Genomic DNA, 18374 nt, shown 5'->3' on the forward strand with positions numbered 1-18374 from the left:
CTGCTGTAGGTCTCATTTTTACTAGTCATGTAAGAATATCAGAAATATATGTAAAATGCTTTGGATACATGGAAATGCAACTGTTTGTTAGAAATAGCGAAATAGGGCAAGCTTTATGGAGTGCAGTTATTGATTGTAAATAAGTCATTTTGTAGCTATTGTAAAATGTAAAAAAAAAAGATAACTATCAGGAAAATTCTGCTCTACCAGGATATGAAAGTCTCCTGCTATTTATATTGTTTATATTGAATAGATTTCAGTTGATTGCAGTTTGTGAATATTGCTAGTGTTAAAAATAAAATATATTTGATTGTCCTTTTAGTTCTTTGTTAAAGGCGAACACTGAGCTAATGGTTCCAATCCTGGATGCTCTTTCCTGTTTAAATCTTGATCTGGAGCTTCTGTCTGAGGTAAGAGGTCTTGTTGTAAATGAATGGGGCCATAAACAAGGTATAATTAAAATCATTATACAAATGAAATTAAATCTTATGCAAGCTCCGAGGTGTCTAGAAGAAATTACAGAAATTGCATTTTATGTAGTGGAGTTCTTAGTATGGTTATGTCTTTTTTATTGTGTTTTTATCTTTTTAAAATTATAGCTCACGTTTTTATACTGTTTTAATCTTCTCTTTTTAAAAGAACTATCATTTATTAACTTATGTATAAATAATGTTTCAATCATACCTTTTAAAAAAATGCTATAGGCTGCCTCTCCTGTGTGGAGAAAGGATGGATGGATGGATGGATGGATGAATGGATGGATAGATAGATAGATAGATAGATAGATAGATAGATAGATAGAAATTAGGTTTGCCAAGACTGAAGTGATCGCATTCTCAGATCAACTGAGAAGTTCTTGGCTATCTCATCTGTACACTTACCATAATGTGGACAGCAAAGACACACTAAATGCCAATCTTGGAAGCTTCTTTCTCTGAGAATTCACCTAAGGAATCTCCTGATCATATTATGAAAGTTCTGAGCAAGTTCTAAAATGTGGGATTGTTTTTAATAGCTTTTTTTGAATCTTAAAGGTTTGGGACTATATATAATTTATTTCTTTGTTGGTGTGGGTTTTCCACTACAGTCTATCAAGAGCCTGAGGCTTGGTATAAATGAGAAGTGCAAATAAATGTACAGGTATGCTATTCCTCTTCTCAGTACTATAGCTGGCCATTTTGCTGCTCTCATCCTAGGTGTGCAAGTCTGTTATGATCACGGTGGCTGCTGTAAAAGTGGAAGATTTGCCTGTAGTAGTTAAATTTATTCTCCGGTCCATCAATACAAATAATGCAGTAGAGGTAAGATAGCTTCTCTTAAAAGTGAAAGACTGAATAACATGTAAATACAGGGAGCCATACTGGAATAGCACTCAGACATTTACTATTATTGTGTACGTAAACAAATATATAAGCCAGCACAATTTCACATGTGAAACTACTGACATAGTCAAGTTTCCTGGTTGCTTTACATAGGCCTGTTACAGATTGCCAAAATAAAGCTGCTTCGGGTCTCTTTGGAGGTATGCTGTTTAAATGATGCATGCACCCTAAGAATCTGGAAGCTGCACCAAAGCTGCACTCTGGTGCTTAGGAATGGAGTGTGGCTTTGGCGCAACCTCCGGACTCTTAGGACCCATACATCATTTAAATAGCATATTTCCAAAGAGACCCGAAGCAGCTTTATTTTGGCAGTCTGTAACAGGTCATACAGTATCGTATTGTCCATGTAGGTAAGGTTGCCATTCTTGCTAGGAGAATTCCATTGTGATTATTAAAATGACCTGACATTAGTAAACTACTTGATTAAGTACTGTATTAGGATCAGAAGAAGAAGAACTGGGAATCAGAAGAAGACTAGGAATGGGAAAAGCAGCAATGAAAGAGCTAGATAAAATCCTAAAAAGATATGCAACTGAGCACTAAAACTAGAATCATCCAAGCCATCGTATTCCCTGTTACAATGTATGGATGTAAAAGCGGGACAGTGAAGAAAGCAGTTAAGAAGAAAATAAATTCATTTGCAGCGTGGTGCTGGAGAAGAGTACTGAGGATATTGTGGAAATACTGTCATACTTTGGCCTCAAGAGAAGGCATGACTCATTAGAAAAGAAAATGTTGGGGAAGGTGGAGGGAAGTAGAAAGAGGAAGGCTGCAAGCTAGATTGATAGATTCAATTAAGGAGGTCACAAATATGAACTTACAGGACCTAAGCAGAGCAGTGGGTGATAGGGAGTCTTGGAGATGTTTCATCCACAGGGTCACCATGAGTCGGGGTTGACTCAAGGGCAGTGAACAAACTGAAGAGACCCAGCCTGATGTAATAGTTTGGGCGTTGGACTAGGACTCTGGAGATGAGGGCTCAAATCCCTGCTCAGCCATGGAAACCCACTGAGTGACATGGGCAAGTCATACTCTCTCAGCCTCAGGAAGGCAAATGCAAACACCCTCTGAACAAATCTTGTCATGTCATGATAGGGTCGCTAAATGTCAGAATGACATGAAGGCACACAATACACACACATAGTAGGACACTGAAAGATGATTGGCAGAGCAGAAATGGGATACTGAAGTTTCAGGCCAAACTTTTTTCTTAAACAGCCCTACAATGAAATCCTTTATTTCTGCCCACCCCCCTTTTGTTTGCTTGTTTCTCTTTACCTTAAAAGGAAATAGGATTTTATTTTCAAAGCTAGTTAAAATACTGTCATTGCAAAAGTACGCAGTTAAAAGTCCAAACAAAGTTTTACATTTGTGTAAAATAACTTGTGTGTCTAGGAGTAATTTTTGTATGTTCTTTCCTTCACACTTATTACTTCACAGTTTTTGCCTTCTTAACCCCCTGCATGAAAATTTATTTTTTTGTGCATGTCTCTGAGTGATAACTGTAGAAACATATACCTTGCAGGTAATTTCTGATCTTCGTAAGAAGCTGGACCTAGACTCATGTGTTTCGCTTCCACAAATTCAGGCTTCCCAGAGTAAATTCAGGAACCAGTCTCAGGCAAGGTTTGTATGTAATACAATGGCTGGAATTCAGCCTCATCCTTAGAGTTACTGTGCCAGTACAAGGACAAACTAATGGTTACACCAACATTTGATGGGAAAAACTTGATATTGAAACAATTAGCCTACTGTTGTACTTCTGGGTCTCTCCTGTCTTTGCTGGCACAAATTCACGTGAATCTCACTATTTAATTGCTTTCTCCCTTCCAACCAAATCCGCAGCACTCCCATCATTCTATATTTGCCTGGGCTCCATTTCCTCCAGTTGTATTTGTGCCCATTAACTTTTCTGTGCAATCTTTGCCCTCTTGATCCTTGCCCTTCATGGCTGGCTGTCCAGGGATGAGATGCCTTGAGGATGTTCCTGAGGGATATCATCAATGCATCCCTTAGGGAAGGTCGTGTTCCATCTTGTTTGAAGCAAGCGGCAGCCAGGCTGCGCCTGAAAAGATCTTTCCTTGACCCCCTGGAGATGAACAACTATAGGCCAGTCTCCCATCTGCCTTTTTTGAGCAAAGTGATCAAGAGGGCTGTTGCTTTTCAGCTCCATGTTGTCTGAGATGAAACCGATTATCTAGATCCATTTCAAACCAGCTTTAGGACAGGATATGGAGATGAGACTGCCATGGCTGCTTTAGCTGATGACTTTCGTCTAGGCATTGACAGGGGTAGTGTGACCCTGTTGGTGCTACTAGACCTCTCAGCAGCTTTCGATACAATAGATCATGACATCCTCTTGGATCACCTGAGAAGGTTAGGAATTGGAGGCAATGCGTTGCAGTGGTGCCGTTCCTTCCTCTTGGACAGATTCTAGAGGATGATGTTCGGGGACAGTTGCTCATCAAAAAAGGAGCTTAATTGTGGCATCCCTCAGGGCACCATCCTGTCCCCGATGCTAGTCTATCTGTGTGTGTGTGTGTGTGTGTGTGTGTGTGTGTGTGTGTGTGAAAGTGGTAATGGACTGGATGAGGAAAAACACATTAAAACTTAATCCAGACAAAACGGAGGTACTTACAGTAGTGGCCGCAAACCCAGGTATTGAAATACAACCTCCTGTCCTAGATGGGTCACACTCTCCTCAAAGGACTGTGTTCACATTCTGGAGTGCTCCTAGAACCATCGCTCCAGATGACAAATCAAGTAAATGCAACAGTCAGGAGTGCCTGTTATTGGCTTCGGCTGATATGCCAGCTGCGTCCTTTTCTGGATGTAAGGGACCTAGAAACTGAGGTACATGCACTGGTACTCTCACAGCTCGATTTCTGCAATGCACTCTACGTGGGGCTACATTTGTGCGTAGTTCAGAAGCTTCAATTAGTACAGAATATGGCAGCCAGGTTGGTTTCTGGCACAGCCAGGAGAGAGCACATAACACCTGTCTTAAAATTGCTCCACTGGATGCCTATTAGCTTCCGGGTGCAGTACAAGGTGTTGGTTATGACCATTAAAGTCCTTAATGGCTTGCGTCCAACCTATCTTTGGGACTGCCTCCTTCCGTATAATCCACCCCGCGCACTCAGGTCCTCTGGGAGGAATTTGCTGAAGCCTGTAAAAATCAGACTGTCTGCAACCACCCAGGGGACCTTTTTGGCGACCGCTCCCAGATTATGGAATGGCCTGCCAGAGGAGATCCATCATATTACCAGCTTAGACAGCTTCAAAAAAGCTGTCAAGACAGATCTCTTACGGCAGGCCTTTCCCGAATAAATTACCGGCCACCAAACTAGAACTTGTTCCCTTTGAATTCTTTTTTGCTTTTTAAGGTATGTTTTAAATTGTCATTGTTTAGTTGTTATTTTAAGGGGGGTGGGATATTGGGATTTGGATTGTACAGTTTTAACTTGTAAGCCATCCCGGTTGTCCCGGACAGAGGAGCGGGATAGAAATAAAAAAATTATTTTTTATCTTTGGTGAAGAACCACAGGACATCTGTCACAGTCAAGTGCTCCTTTAATAGACTATAAGACTTTGGGTTGGGATACATATTACAGCCACCATTGTAAGGGCAGTGTGTTAATACTTACTTGCTAATTAGCTTACTTGCTGTTCACCGCTATGATCTTTGGAATAGCGGTATATAAATAAAACAAATTATTATTATTATTATTATTATTATTATTATTATTAATATGTAGAGAGGCTTGCCACTGTTGGGGTGTGGATATTGAGGCAAAAATAACAGCAGACTTTTGGAGCTTTACTCAGCAGAAGTCTTAAAAACTGAAGCAAAAAAACAAAACAGTACAAATGGTACATTACATAGCAGCAAAAATTGAAGCACAGTAAAAACTCCTAGTTCAGCAGCATTTCAGTGTTACCTTACCACTGCAGCAGCATGGAGAGCAGTATAACTGGCAAGGTCACAACCAGCATGGAGAGCATGTACAGAGAATACTCTCAAATATTTTAGTCCATAGTAAACATTGGCCATGTAATTTTACCCTTTCTTCCAAAGCATGAGCACTACAACCTTGTTATTTTAAGACATTGCAATGCAGTTATACTTTGCTAATTGGCTAACACAATCACCTGGCCTAATTAGCTAATTACATGACTGATTGCTAGTGCATCATGGACTACACCTGCCAGTTTACTAGACTCTCATCCAGTCACAACTTAGTCACAACTAGCATACCTTGACAGCCACATGGATTTTCCCTGTGATTTGGAGAGTCTTCCCATCAATAGAAGCTTTCTGGTGGACATAGAAAGGCTTGTTGCACAGAGGTATGATTGATAATATAAAGCAACACCAGACCTAGGTGTGTACTCGCTCAGTACTAATATCTTCTGCTACATGACTGGCTCAGTTTTGACATCTCCACAACTTTCTCTTTGTTTTCTTCTGTTCACTCTGCCTTGGTTGTTACTGGTGGTGCTTCTTTAGTATACATGTGGGAGCCCCATAGGTGGTGTGCAAAGGGATCTTGCAGCACCTTTGTGACTAACTGAAAAACAGAGGTCGATAGCATGAGCTTTTGTGCATTTGGTCTGAGGAAGTAGGCTCAAGTCTACTGAAGCTCGTGCTACCAACTTCTGTCTTTCAGTTGTTTTCAAAGGTGCTGCAAGATCCCTTTGCATAGTGATTTTCCAGACTATCATGGCTGTGTCTTTGAATTCTGCTACTATATGTGGTGTGTAACCTTTCCACCACTCTCTACATGGTCTGCAAAGGACAGGAAGTCCCGTCTCAATTTTGCCCCACAGTCCACCTGATCAGCAATCATCTGGGCATTAGAGAGAAAACCACTGTTCCGACATTGATCTTAGTAGCACTGGCACAGTGATAATGACAAAGATCACTAGGAGTAGGGGGAAGGGTTTAAAAGGAAACACTGATAGTTTCTGATATTGCTTGGTAGTGGGAGACGCTTTAACATCCCCTCATCCACCTTCCCTATACAAAAACAATTTATTTTATTTTTTTATTTATTATGGTATTTATACCCCGCCCTTCAGCCCTAAAGGCTATCAGAACGACTGATATCCCACCCACCCCTTAAAATAACAATTCTCTCTAGATCTCAGTATGCAAGGAGGGAAGAGTTGGCCTCCTTTTTCCTATGTGTTGCTTCTTTCCTTTCATTGTTTCTGTGTTTTATCACTGCCAGCACACTCTTGTGGGTAGTAATTTAGCCATTGCCCTTAGTATTGAATTAATCATTACCTGCTAAAACTATTTCATTTGTTTTTAAAGATGATGTGGTACCTCCCCCTGTTGTGCTTTGTTTTAGTCTGCCTGCAAGCCAAGTGAGCATTAACCTGGACTGTGTCAAGCTTCTTTTTGAAGTCATAAAGTCAGCTGTTAAATTCCAGAAGACCATTTTAGAAGGCTGGATTAAGGTCAGGTTGTGTTTTTCCTTGGTAGCTGAATATATGCAGTTTCATAAAACCGTCTTATACTGTTGACTTTCTCCAAATGTCCTATTGAGTCATGTATAATACAGTGGGCCCTCTCCATAAGCGTTCCGGATGCCTCCGCATATGGGGAAAAACGCTTAAGCTCAAACCCCATTGGCTGCAATGGGGGAGTGCTTCTGCATTCACCGTGGTGCGCACGCCATTTATTGCCCAGCAGCTTAACTTTCTGCATAAGGTTAAAGTCGTGTATGGCGTGCCTGCGTATGGCGCAGGCGCACTGTAAATGTTTCTGTAAAATATGAACTATTTAAAGAACGGCTTTGCTGTTGTACTCAGGGTTCCTGAGTACAACAACAAAGCTTCCTATTTAGGAGCAGAGATGTTCTGGGTACCAAGAGGGAGAAAACAATAGAAATTACACCTCAAATAACATACTTGCTGCCTAAAGTCCTGCTGCTAATCCATTTTTTGATGCACACTACTGGGAAGGGAGCATCACTGAACCAGGCCAGCCATGGTGCTTCAATGCCATCTTTTGACAGTATAGTATCTTTGGGTCATCATCCAATGTCACCTCTTCAGTGCCACTGCCAGATGAAGCTAGGTGTGTGGCAGTAAAGAGAGGGAGCCTTTTCAGTGGTGGCATCCCATTTATGGAATGTCCTCTTCAGGGAGTTCCTCCTGGCATCTGTATTATAGTCTTTTCAGCACCAGGTGAGGACTATTTTATTTTTCCAAGCATTTTAAGAGCTGCATTTTATGTTTTAGCTTTCTTCCATTTTATTGCTGACTTCACTTTAATTTTACGTACGTCATAGTTTCCGCTGATTTTAAATTATGTGTTGCTTCAGTTCATTATTTTGTTGACTTTATTGTTTTGTTTTCTAATTTATTGTACATGGCCCAGAGGATTCTGGTTATCAAGTGGTTTACAAGTGGAATCAGTTAGCCCATCCACAATGCAAGTTTTATCATTAGACTGGAATTGGTGGTTCTTATATTCTAAAAGAGGTTCACTCAGGACAATTCAGTGTCAGATTTAGACATAATTTAATGGAACCCTTGCTATTAGAGGTTTTGTTGAAGAGATGTGTCCTGCTCCTTGTGAGGTTTTTTTTTTTTTTTTGGTTTTTTGCACAGGTTGTTTAATGTATATACTTGTACAACATTGGCATCTGCTTCTTTTGCATTCTTTCCTGGTCTAGGCTATTGAGAATGTTTCTTCTGCTTCTGACCATAAGGTAATTTCTACACAGGTTTTGCAATAGCTTTTTGCCATTTAAAATTATCATTTTAAACATATTAATTAAAAATAGGGTGACCTTCGTTTTGTGACACCTACTTTAGAAATTTCAGTTCAGAAAATCTGGAACAGTCTTTTGCTGATACTTGTGGAGAAGGAGGATACATTAACCTTTACCTGCATTTGTAGTCATCTTTGTATTTTAGTCTTCATGACTAATGATGCTGCTGATGGTGATGATGAAGATGATATTCTATTTCTTGTGTGCCTTTTCCTCAAAAACAGCAGCCACCTTTAGGCATTTTACAGTTGGAAAATTAATCTCTTCTCCCAAATCTCAAAATAATGGAGGTTGCAGGGATGAACTTTCTGTTCATCCATCTGCTAAATTGTGAGATCTCTACCTATCCTATTTGTATGCGTGTGCTTCTAATGGTAAAGTTTCTTCTGCTTGGTGGCTGTGTTAAAGACTTATAAGATTCAGCTATTAGGACTTCTGTTCACAGTAGGCACAGATGTATGTGTATAGTATATATGATTTATGTAATTTTTCAGACTGAAAAAAAGGATAAATAAATAATTTGCAGAAGCAAGTTTTTTCCTCTAAGAAATTGCTGTGGAAGATATCTTTATAAACCAAAAGATAGGCTCCTGGAATGAATTCATGTTTCAACCACAATATTTTAGTCCGTAGTAAACATTGGCCATGGAATTTTACTCTTTCTTCCAAAGCATGTGCACTACAACCTTGTTATTTTAAAAGCAAAATGAAACAGATGTTTTGTTCAGAATTCTGTCCAAAACAGCACATTCTGTGGTGTGGAAGCGTGTTCACTGTTCAGATCGCTTGTGTTGTCAGTTCTTTATTCTCTTGTCTTGCTTGACATTATCTTTTGTGTAATTAGCTATTGTTTTGCTTCAAAAAGGTTCTTGATCTGATAGTGCTGTTTGTAATCTATGCTACAAGTTCAAAGAGCAAGAAGCAAATTGAGAGAGTGCTGAGAAGCAAGATTCGGTTGGGTTATATGCGAGAGCAGTTTCTGCAGAATGCCTTCCGATACCATTCACTCGTGAGTACTTGAGCAGATGTATACTGGCATCCATGCTGAAATCTGCAAGACTGTGTGCCAGTTCACAGACACACCCTGATTATTTTATCCACACAGGTATAGATCTTCATTGAGAGAAATGATTAGTTTATCAATACAGCTGTAGTAGTTCTTTTGGTTCTTAAAGCATGGAGTATGGCAAGAAGACAGATGCACTTAGGCACATTTCCTGAACTCATAGAGAAGACAGCTTACTAGAATGAGACAGCATTATTGTCTGTGCTCTGATTTCTTAGCCACTTTAGATTTTGATATCTAAAAATATTTATGTACCACTCTGTTAGCTTCTCTGAAATGTTGAATTGCTTTTTGTAATTCATGTTCATCTTATTTTGGCAGCAAATTGCAGAGTACCAGGTGCCCATTCATATTACACAATTATATTGTTATTAATCCACTCTAATGGCTGTGTTTTCATCCTATGGAGTCCTAGGAGTTTTAGTTTGGTCAGAGCCATTAGAGGAGCTTTCTAGCTAAGAATTCAAAAGGTCCCTTCCTCAACTGCACATCTCACAGGATTCCACAGGACTGAGCTACAACAGTTAAAGTGGGATCATAGTGATATAACTGTGTACTATGGATAGGCTGATTTTGAAATCAGATGGGAATTTGGGAAGGTAGTAGCAATATGTATCTGAAGCCACTTTTTTTTTTGTTCTGTCTTCATGCAGGTTATGAGAGACCTCTTTCCAGCCATCCTGTCACTATCTGAGATTTTTGTACATTCAGCAGATCCATGTATTGTCTCTTTTGGTAGCTGTATGTACAAGCAAGCATTTGCAGCCTTTGATGCTTATTGTCAGCAGGTATAGCCATAAAGTTCCATTCTCTGCTTGGTAAAATGTTTGCATATGTTTACACATTTCCTAAAAAGTAACAGTGTCTCCCGGAAGCTCTGTGGCTATTGACTTCATCTGGAAAAGCAAACAAACTAGGGTTCAGAGTAGTATTGTACCATGCTGAACTCTCCTTATTTTTCCTGATTTGAGAAGCTAAGCAGGGTCAGGTTTGGTTAATAGATGAATGACAGACTGCCAGGTATGTCCAATTAGAGCTCGCAAAGAATTGTGCTAGAAACACTGGAGAGCCATTGCTGCCAGTGAGAGTTGACAATTTGGGGCAGGGGAATCAATGTCTGACTCAGGATAAAACAGTTTGCTATACTGAGCCTCTATTAGTTTTCTGCTGAGGTTCACCAGCTCCTCAGCAGTTTCTTCCAAAGCTAGAAGTCTCTTCAACAGCATTTGCACTTCTGAATTTTCCCTTCCTGTGTCTGTTCCCTGCAGGAGATTGTGGGTGCCTTGGTTACTCATGCATGTGGTGGCAATAGTGTTGAAGTGGATGTCTCTCTGGATATGCTCACTGACTTGGTGTCTCTTCATACCTCATTAGTGGTTCCATATGCAGTCTTTCTGAAGGTAAGCACAGGTGAGAGCTGGGAGCTTAGATTCTGATACCAACAACTTAACAACTACTGTCTTACAGGTAGTCTAACAAATACAAGAGATTTTGGTGAGAAGAAAAAAGAAGAAAAGGGATATTCTCACAAATCTTAAACTTGTCCTCAAATCTCCTTAGTTTATGGTAATTTGCAAGTAACTAGTAATCACAGGAGGAAAATCATGGAGCTGGAAGTGTGAGATTGTATGAGTAGGGAAAGACTGGCATTCTTTGGAAAAATCTTAGCAACTGGCTGGCTCTAGCTGATCTGTTACAAATTGGCAAATGGTCTAATTTCAGCCCATTTCTGTTATAAAAGAAACCATTATAAGTATTCCAATTTTCTTTTGCTGTTTTTGCATATTCTTGTATCAATGTGTATCATGAAGATCTTAAGAGTTTTGCCTGATTTTACTTCTCTATTTTTAGAGCATTTTAGACTACATGGATAATCTAAGTCCACAGCAAATCCGCAAACTATTCCATGTACTTAGTGTGTTGGCATTCAGCCAGGGGCACAGAAGCAGCCACATTCAGGTAAGTGAAAATATTGCCTAACCACTGAAAGCTGGAGAAGGTGAGTCCTATACCTAACCAGATATGTCTAGATGCCAGTGTTATCAGTAAAACTGGTATACATGTTCTAACAGTACATGGTCAGAATTTGGTGAATGCTGCCAAACCAATTACTGGAGACAAAAAGATATTTCTCCACTTGTCAGATGTGCATCAGTGAGTTATGTGACAGTCAGCATTGTTCTAAAAAGCTGGTATTTCACAATTGTTTTTCTAAGATTCACATATAAAAGTTAATACCAAACTTGAACATTTGGTCGCTAGGGGTTCTAAGCATTTTAGTCTGTTGCAAGAAAATCAACAAAGAGTTTTATGGCATCTTAGAGGCTAGAATATTGAGGGAACACCTTTTAGTCTTCAAGGTGCCACCAGTCTCTGTAACTGTAAAATATGTGTAATCTGACATAGCCCTCCCCCCCAGTGGTTTACCTTATATTATCTTTTACTGTTTGTGACATGATACATATCAGCACTGCCTCGCAAGCCACTTTTTAATCAACTTGGCTGTCCATCTTCATGCTTTTTCTTTCTTGAACATTTGCTATAGTTGTAATTTCCAGTCTCTCAGATTTGTACATTAAATTTCCACCTATGCTTGAATGAAATGAATGTCTTGCTTGCTAGCACAGCATTTATTATCTCCTTCCCGAAGAGCCGTCCCTCAAATGCTGGGGACGTTACGTTGTGTTTGCTGTATCTGAAGGATGGTTTGGCAGTAGAAAACATCTCTGAATCACACCTTGATAGATTTGCAAGATAGAAGGAGTAGACATGATTTAGTCTTGTATACACTGCTGCTCTTCTTTAGGATTCATATGTAATTCAGTGGCATGAGTTATCATGTTCACTACTGGATAAAGCATTTCTTATTCTAACACCTTGTTCCCTCTTTTTCTATGCAGGATGATATGCACATGGTGATTAGAAAACAACTCTCCAGCACTATTTCTAAGTATAAGCGCATTGGAATTATTGGTGCAGTTACCATGGTGGGCAGCATGGCAGAAAAGAGGTGAGCAAGAAGTTCAGATGTTCACATCATTCTTTCTCTTTGTTCTGGACACAAAAGAGGTAGTGTCTCTTAATAAATGTTCTGTAAAACCCCAAGGGAACAAGGCTGTTTTCAAAAATAATTTTCCAAACAGACAGTTTTGTGTTTCCTTATAGTTATAATCTATCAGGGTTTCATCAAAGTTGGTGCTACTAATAAGCTTTAGAAAATTTGAAAATTTGAAAAGCAGGATCCGTGACCCTGGTCCAAAAACACATCACAGATATAATCCAATGTGAGACCGATTTAACTGCCTTGGCTCAGTGCTAGGGAATCCTGGGACAGAGAAGGCTAAATGTCTCACAAAACTACAGTTTCCAGAATTCCCTGGCATTGAGCCAGGGCAGTTAAAGTGGTCTCAAACTGGATTATTTCTGCTTTGTTTTGGACCCGTGTTACTGGTTCAGAAGTGTGCACACTGGAGAGTGTGAACCACACTTTGAGCCTGCCTTGCACATGTCTGCCAAATGATACGGATGCTCTTTAATATATTCTGCAATACACTTTGCTAGTAAGAAATTATGTCTCACAAATGGATGCAATTTGGAAGGCATTTAAAGGAGCATGTCAAAATATGTTTGCTGACAGGAAGATGAAGTTCTTTCACTTGATTTCTTTTCATCAAACAATTGCATTTCAGTGGGTGGGTGGGGATGTTGTCATGCAGAGGGGGTCTTCAGAGGCTTTGCTGACAACTCTTGCTATCCCTATGGCTTTAGAATCCCACCCAACCTTCCCAGGAGCATTACTGTGGAATTGTAATAGATATGTGAGCATGAGGATGACTTAGACATGTGTGGTGGTCAGTGAGTTGTAAAGGATGAATATAGTTTAAAGGCTCTTGTGTACATTTGTTCTGCGAGGAGATCCTCAGAGTATTTTTAGTCCTTGGAACATTCTCTGGTTCAGAATAAGAAACTGTAAGCGTAGTTGCTCAACTATGTCAGAATGAATTAATTAAAATCTAATTTAATTTCAGGAGTAGAGAAAATGGTCAGATACTGGAACGGGCACAGCTGAGCAAAGAGCAATGTAGGCAGGCAAGTATATGGATGTATACAGAATAGATGTTTGCTGCATAGCCTGGAGAAAGGGGACTCTACTGGTTTAATGCCTGAGGAATCTTCAGATCGGCAATGAAAAATACAGGCATATTTAAGGATGGGGAAGAATTTGTGTACAATCATGTTAATACCCTTTCTCCTGTAGCATCAAAAATAACTTATGACAGGAGAGAAGATACTTGGATGTATTCTGTCTTTTGATACAGGTACAGGTGGTCTCCTTTATCCAGAATTCTGAAATGTTCCAAAATCCAATACTTTTTTATGAGTGACTGAGATAGTGATACCTTTGATTTTTGATGGTTCACTGCACACAAACATTATTTCAGGCAAAAAAGTACTTATTATTATTATTATTATTATTATTATTATTAACCTTTATTTATGAAGCGCTGTAAATTCACACAGCACTGTACATACAATCTTTTTAGTTAGATGGTTCCCTGCCCTCGGGCTTACAATCTAAAAAGACATGACACAGAAGGAGAAGGGAGTGGTGGAGGGAAAGGGTAAGAGGTCCAGCAGTTCCTCTCTACCTCCAAGGCCTGGACCAAGGCAGATGGACTGGAGGGAGGGCTTGGCTTCATAATGGGTGGTTAATCATTTTCCAGGGAAAATACATACTCTCAAGTGGGATAATGCATATACAGTACATAGCAATACAGGAAATGGTTTGATAAACAGGCACCAAAAGAACAACAAATAGTAAGCGACAATTATGCAATGCCTGGGAAGGCTACTCTGAACTCTGTTTTGAAGCTGGTTAAAGAAGTGATGCTTGCGGGGGAAGAAGGTTCCAGGAGTGAGGAGTGAGGAGTGAGGGGCAGCAAGTGAAAAGGGGCGAATCCAGGATGGGGCAGAGGAAATCCTGGGCTGAGACAGCAGACCTTGACTACCAGAATGGTGGGAAGGTGAGGAGAAAGAAGGTCTGATAAGTAAGGAGGGGCCAGACCGTATTAGGTATAAAATTACATTCAGGCTATGTATATAAGATGCATATGAAACATAAGTTGACTTGGGTCCCATCTCTAAGATATCTCATTATGTATGTATATGCAAGTACATGTATTCCAGAATCTGAAAAAATCCAAAACGATCCATAGCATTTCAGATAGGGGAGATTTAACCTATATGGCCATTGTTTGTTTCTTGCTATCTTTAATTAAAGTGTGTGTGTGTGTTGCATGTTGCAGAGTACATTCATCTAAAGAGAGAAAAACATAAGTAGATGGGGAAAAATACACAACCTCAGAACAATGGGGAAATTTTTACTTGATTGCCCCAAGGTAAAACTAGCAGCAACTCACCGGAGGGCTTATACAGTGACAGCCCCTACCCTCTAGAACACACTCCCAGAAAAGATCCGACTGTTCTACATTAGAAGCCTTTAAGAAGGCATTAAAAACCCACCTCTTTCAAGTAGCATATCCTCCCGATTCTGTTTAGATTAAGGAGTCCCCCCCCCCACAACTGATGGTTTTAAGGATCTGTATATGGTTCAGGTTTTTAGGAAATTGTATGAAATTGTGATTGTAATTATTGAGCGATTTTATTGTTTTGTACTGTGACATGTGTCACATGCTTACTATGTTGTGAACCGCTTTGATCTACAGGAAAGGCGGTATATAAATAAAGTTATTATTAGTTTATTATTATTAATGTTGTTGTTGTTGTTATATTTATTTATATCCTACTCTTCTCCCAAAACTGGGACTCAGGGCAGCTCAGAAACTTAACTGCTGTCAAGTTAACCTTAGGCTTGGATCAGGTGGACATAGTCTTATCGATCTGAGTATCATCTTGTGAAGAACAAGATAGAGTGTTGTGTTTGTGGAAAAGGAAAGGAAGAGACTGGGTGAAAAGAAGGAAGTTGGCCAGTTCAGTTATAATGCTAAAACATGGCTTAGTACTGCTTACATAGTGGATAACTGCAACAGAGACTAATTTTCACTCTTGTGCACTATATCAGCTGTCAACCTTGGATTGGCAACTTTTAGGATCATCAGGCCAATTTTGAGCCTGTTAGGCAGCAGTCTTGCAGTTCATCTGATTTCTTTCAGGACTCCAGAAGTGAAATTTGAGGTATTTTTTTGTTATTTAGGGGATGGGGGGGTTGTATAAAATATTTGGAGGTGTTCAGGGACTCATGACCCACAGAAAAGGGTTTGTTGACTACATACAATACACTGCTCTTCTCTCCTTTGGCACATCATTGAAGATATTATTTCTAACAATGTTTATACCTTGTTTGAGGAACTCTAATTAGTTCCAAACTTGGGTCAGTTCAAGTAAGCCAGGATCAAACTCTGGTTTATGATCCTGTCTTATTCACTACCTATACTTTAAACAGAATTCCTTGAGTTTGGGCATAATAGGGAATTCCTGTTAGTTCAAAATAAAAAATAAGATGCATTTAATGTCTTCCTCTTTGGATTTGGGGAGGAAGTAATAAATGGAACATGAAGTTGCAAGGCTTGCCATAACTTATGTGTATCAATCTATGTTGGAATTTTTGTGGAATGAATCTGTAGCATACCCTAGTAACTGTTACTCTTTTTTGCAGATCACATCTTTACTGGAGCTGGTGTGCTCCTCCTGTGGGCAGGTTCCCCAGGCTTTGGCTCTTTACTATGATGAACTTGCCAACTTAATTCAGAAAGGGAATATGGATTTGCAGATCCTGGTAGGATACACAGCTATTGGCCTACATATATTCAATTATCAATACTTCATAAGAATAGCTGGAATAGTGCCTTTTAAAGTGCCTGTGGTGTCCTCGATGAAATTAAGCTCTTGCACAGCAAATGGTTTCAACATAGTTTTTCCATTTTAACATTCTTGCAGTAACAGTACCAAAACCAGTCCTAATTAGCTTCTACTTAGCCCTAATTGTCAGTTGGTTATGTCAAGGTCTGCCTCCAGTTGCCACCATTTTGTGACTGGTGGGCCTCAGCCACTTTCAGCTCTGTCAAGGTGATCCTGATAGGTAGAAAATCTGAGAACCCCTTCTGTAGTATGTCAGATCTGAAGACTAATCACATGCTTATAGGAAGCTCATACAAAGAGTGCTTCCCAACATGTTCATTCACTATGTAACCCTATTAAAAGAGTTGTGGAAGATACCAACAGGTAACTAATTTTCTGTTTTTGTGGGGAGTTTTTCCACTCTTTATTTCTGTTTTGTATTAATCCCTTGGTGAATTATTTTGATTGCTGACAAAAGCAATCAGATTTACAGTGAAGTCCTATTCCTGGATTCTCAGAAGCCAGTCCCACTGAAAGGGGTAGCTCTCAGGCAGCTCAAATCATATCTTAATATGCACCAAACTTAAAGTAAATATTCTAGTTATTGATGGAACAAGAGAAAGTAGTAACTTCTGTGGAATGTTTTCTCTCTTTCTCTTCTTTAGGATTGGATTGGGAGCAGTGTGGTGAAGGACTTTGAGACAGATTTTGTGACAGATCTTGTTCCTATAGAGGACAGGTATTTCAAAAAACATCTTTCTCTTTAGTAAGAATAATTAAATAGTAATGGAGATGATCTTGACTCAACATTTGATGACTCAACATTTGGTTCATCTACAGTGCTTTCCTGTTCCCAGTGAAGGCCCTATATTGCTTAGAAGAGGAAGAAAGTGAGGCAACAATTGCTATTAATTTGTTGCCTCTGCTGTCTCAGAGCCAGTTGAACAAGCATGTGGATGAAGTAACAGCTAAAAGTAAGGAAAAAAGGTAAGTGGTACTTCTCTGTTCTATTGAAAAGAACAGAGAATCTGTTTGGCATTGAGGAAATCTGGTTTCTAATGTAGAGTCTTGTAAATTCAGCACAGAATAAGTAAAGAGATAGTACAAGAATACCTTGTTAAGCTAAATCAGTATAAGTCTCCAGGACCAAATGAACTACATCCAAGGGTATTAAAAGAACTGGCAAATGTAATATCGGAGCCATTGGCAATAATCTTTAATAACTCCTGGAGAACAGGAGAAATCCCAGCAGACTGGAGGAGGGAAAATGTTGTCCCTATCTTCAAAAAGGGGAAGAAAGAGAATCCAAACAATTAACGTCCAGTTAGTCTGACATCAATACCAGCAAAGATTCTGGAGCAGATCATTAAACAGAGAGTCTGTGAGCATCTAGAAGGCAATGCCATAATCACAAAAAGTCAACACGGGTTTCAGAGAAACAGGTCATGCCAGACAAATTTTATCTCTTTCTCTGATAAAATTACCAGCTTGTTAGATGAAGGGAATGCTGTGGATATAGTATATCTTGATTTCAGTAAGGCTTTTGACAAGGTTCCCCATGACATTCTTGCAAACAAGCTTGTAAAATGTGGGCTAGACAAGGTAACTGTTACATGGATTTGTAATTGGTTGACCAGCTGAACCCAAAGGGTGCTCAACAATGGCTCCTTTTCATCCTGGAGGGAAGTGACCAGTGGGGTCCCACAGGGCTCTGTCCTGGGCCCAGTGTTATTCAACATCTTTATCAATGACTTGGAGGACAGAATTGGGGGGAAATTTTCAGATGACACCAAATTAGGAGGAGTAGCTAATACCCCTGAGGATAGGATCAAAATTCAAAATGACCTGAATAGACTAGAAAGCTGGGCCAAAGCTATCAAAATGAAATTCAACACAGAAATGTAAGGTACTCCACTTAGGGCAGAAAAATGAAATGCACAGATATAGGATGGGGACACCTGGCTGAACGAGACTACATGTGAAAAGGATCTAGGAGTCCAAGTCGACCACAAGTTTAATATGAGTCAATGGTGTGATGCGGCAGCTGGAAAAGCCAATGCAATTTTAGGCTGTATCAATAGAAGTATAGTGTCTAGATCAAAAGATGTAATAGTGTCACTCTATTCTGCTTTGGTCAGGCGCCACCTGGAATATTGTGTTTAGTTCTGGGCACCACAATTCAAAAAGGATGTTGAGAAACTGGAGCATGTCCAAAGTAGGGCAACTAAAATGGTGAAGAGTCTGTAAACCATGCCCTGTGAGGAATGACTTAGGGAGCTG

At 39.7% G+C, this 18374-nt stretch overlaps 1 protein-coding gene across 6 annotated transcripts in view; it reads left to right on the forward strand.

Moving 5' to 3' along the window:
* The window catches only part of LOC149321649 (Fanconi anemia group D2 protein-like), a 70694-nt gene that overhangs the window by 10801 nt on the left and 41519 nt on the right, over positions 1 to 18374 (forward strand). For 5 of the 6 annotated variants that reach the window (XM_089526188.1, XM_089526178.1, XM_089526168.1 and 2 more), the window contains exons 10-23: positions 323 to 410; positions 1197 to 1301; positions 2908 to 3008; positions 6740 to 6848; positions 8072 to 8107; positions 9036 to 9179; positions 9890 to 10024; positions 10505 to 10636; positions 11088 to 11195; positions 12137 to 12246; positions 13265 to 13325; positions 15913 to 16032; positions 16760 to 16833; positions 16935 to 17081. In XM_089526188.1, coding sequence (XP_089382314.1) covers positions 323 to 410; positions 1197 to 1301; positions 2908 to 3008; positions 6740 to 6848; positions 8072 to 8107; positions 9036 to 9179; positions 9890 to 10024; positions 10505 to 10636; positions 11088 to 11195; positions 12137 to 12246; positions 13265 to 13325; positions 15913 to 16032; positions 16760 to 16833; positions 16935 to 17081 — 1470 coding nt within the window. The remainder of the gene's footprint in view (positions 1 to 322; positions 411 to 1196; positions 1302 to 2907; positions 3009 to 6739; positions 6849 to 8071; positions 8108 to 9035; positions 9180 to 9889; positions 10025 to 10504; positions 10637 to 11087; positions 11196 to 12136; positions 12247 to 13264; positions 13326 to 15912; positions 16033 to 16759; positions 16834 to 16934; positions 17082 to 18374) is intronic. The other variant, XM_089526198.1, reaches the window with a different exon arrangement.

Source organism: Sceloporus occidentalis, unplaced genomic scaffold (genome assembly GCF_023333645.1).
Source record: "Sceloporus occidentalis isolate IW3139 unplaced genomic scaffold, rSceOcc1.0.p SCAF_1, whole genome shotgun sequence".
Taxonomy (NCBI): Eukaryota; Metazoa; Chordata; class Lepidosauria; order Squamata; family Phrynosomatidae; genus Sceloporus; species Sceloporus occidentalis.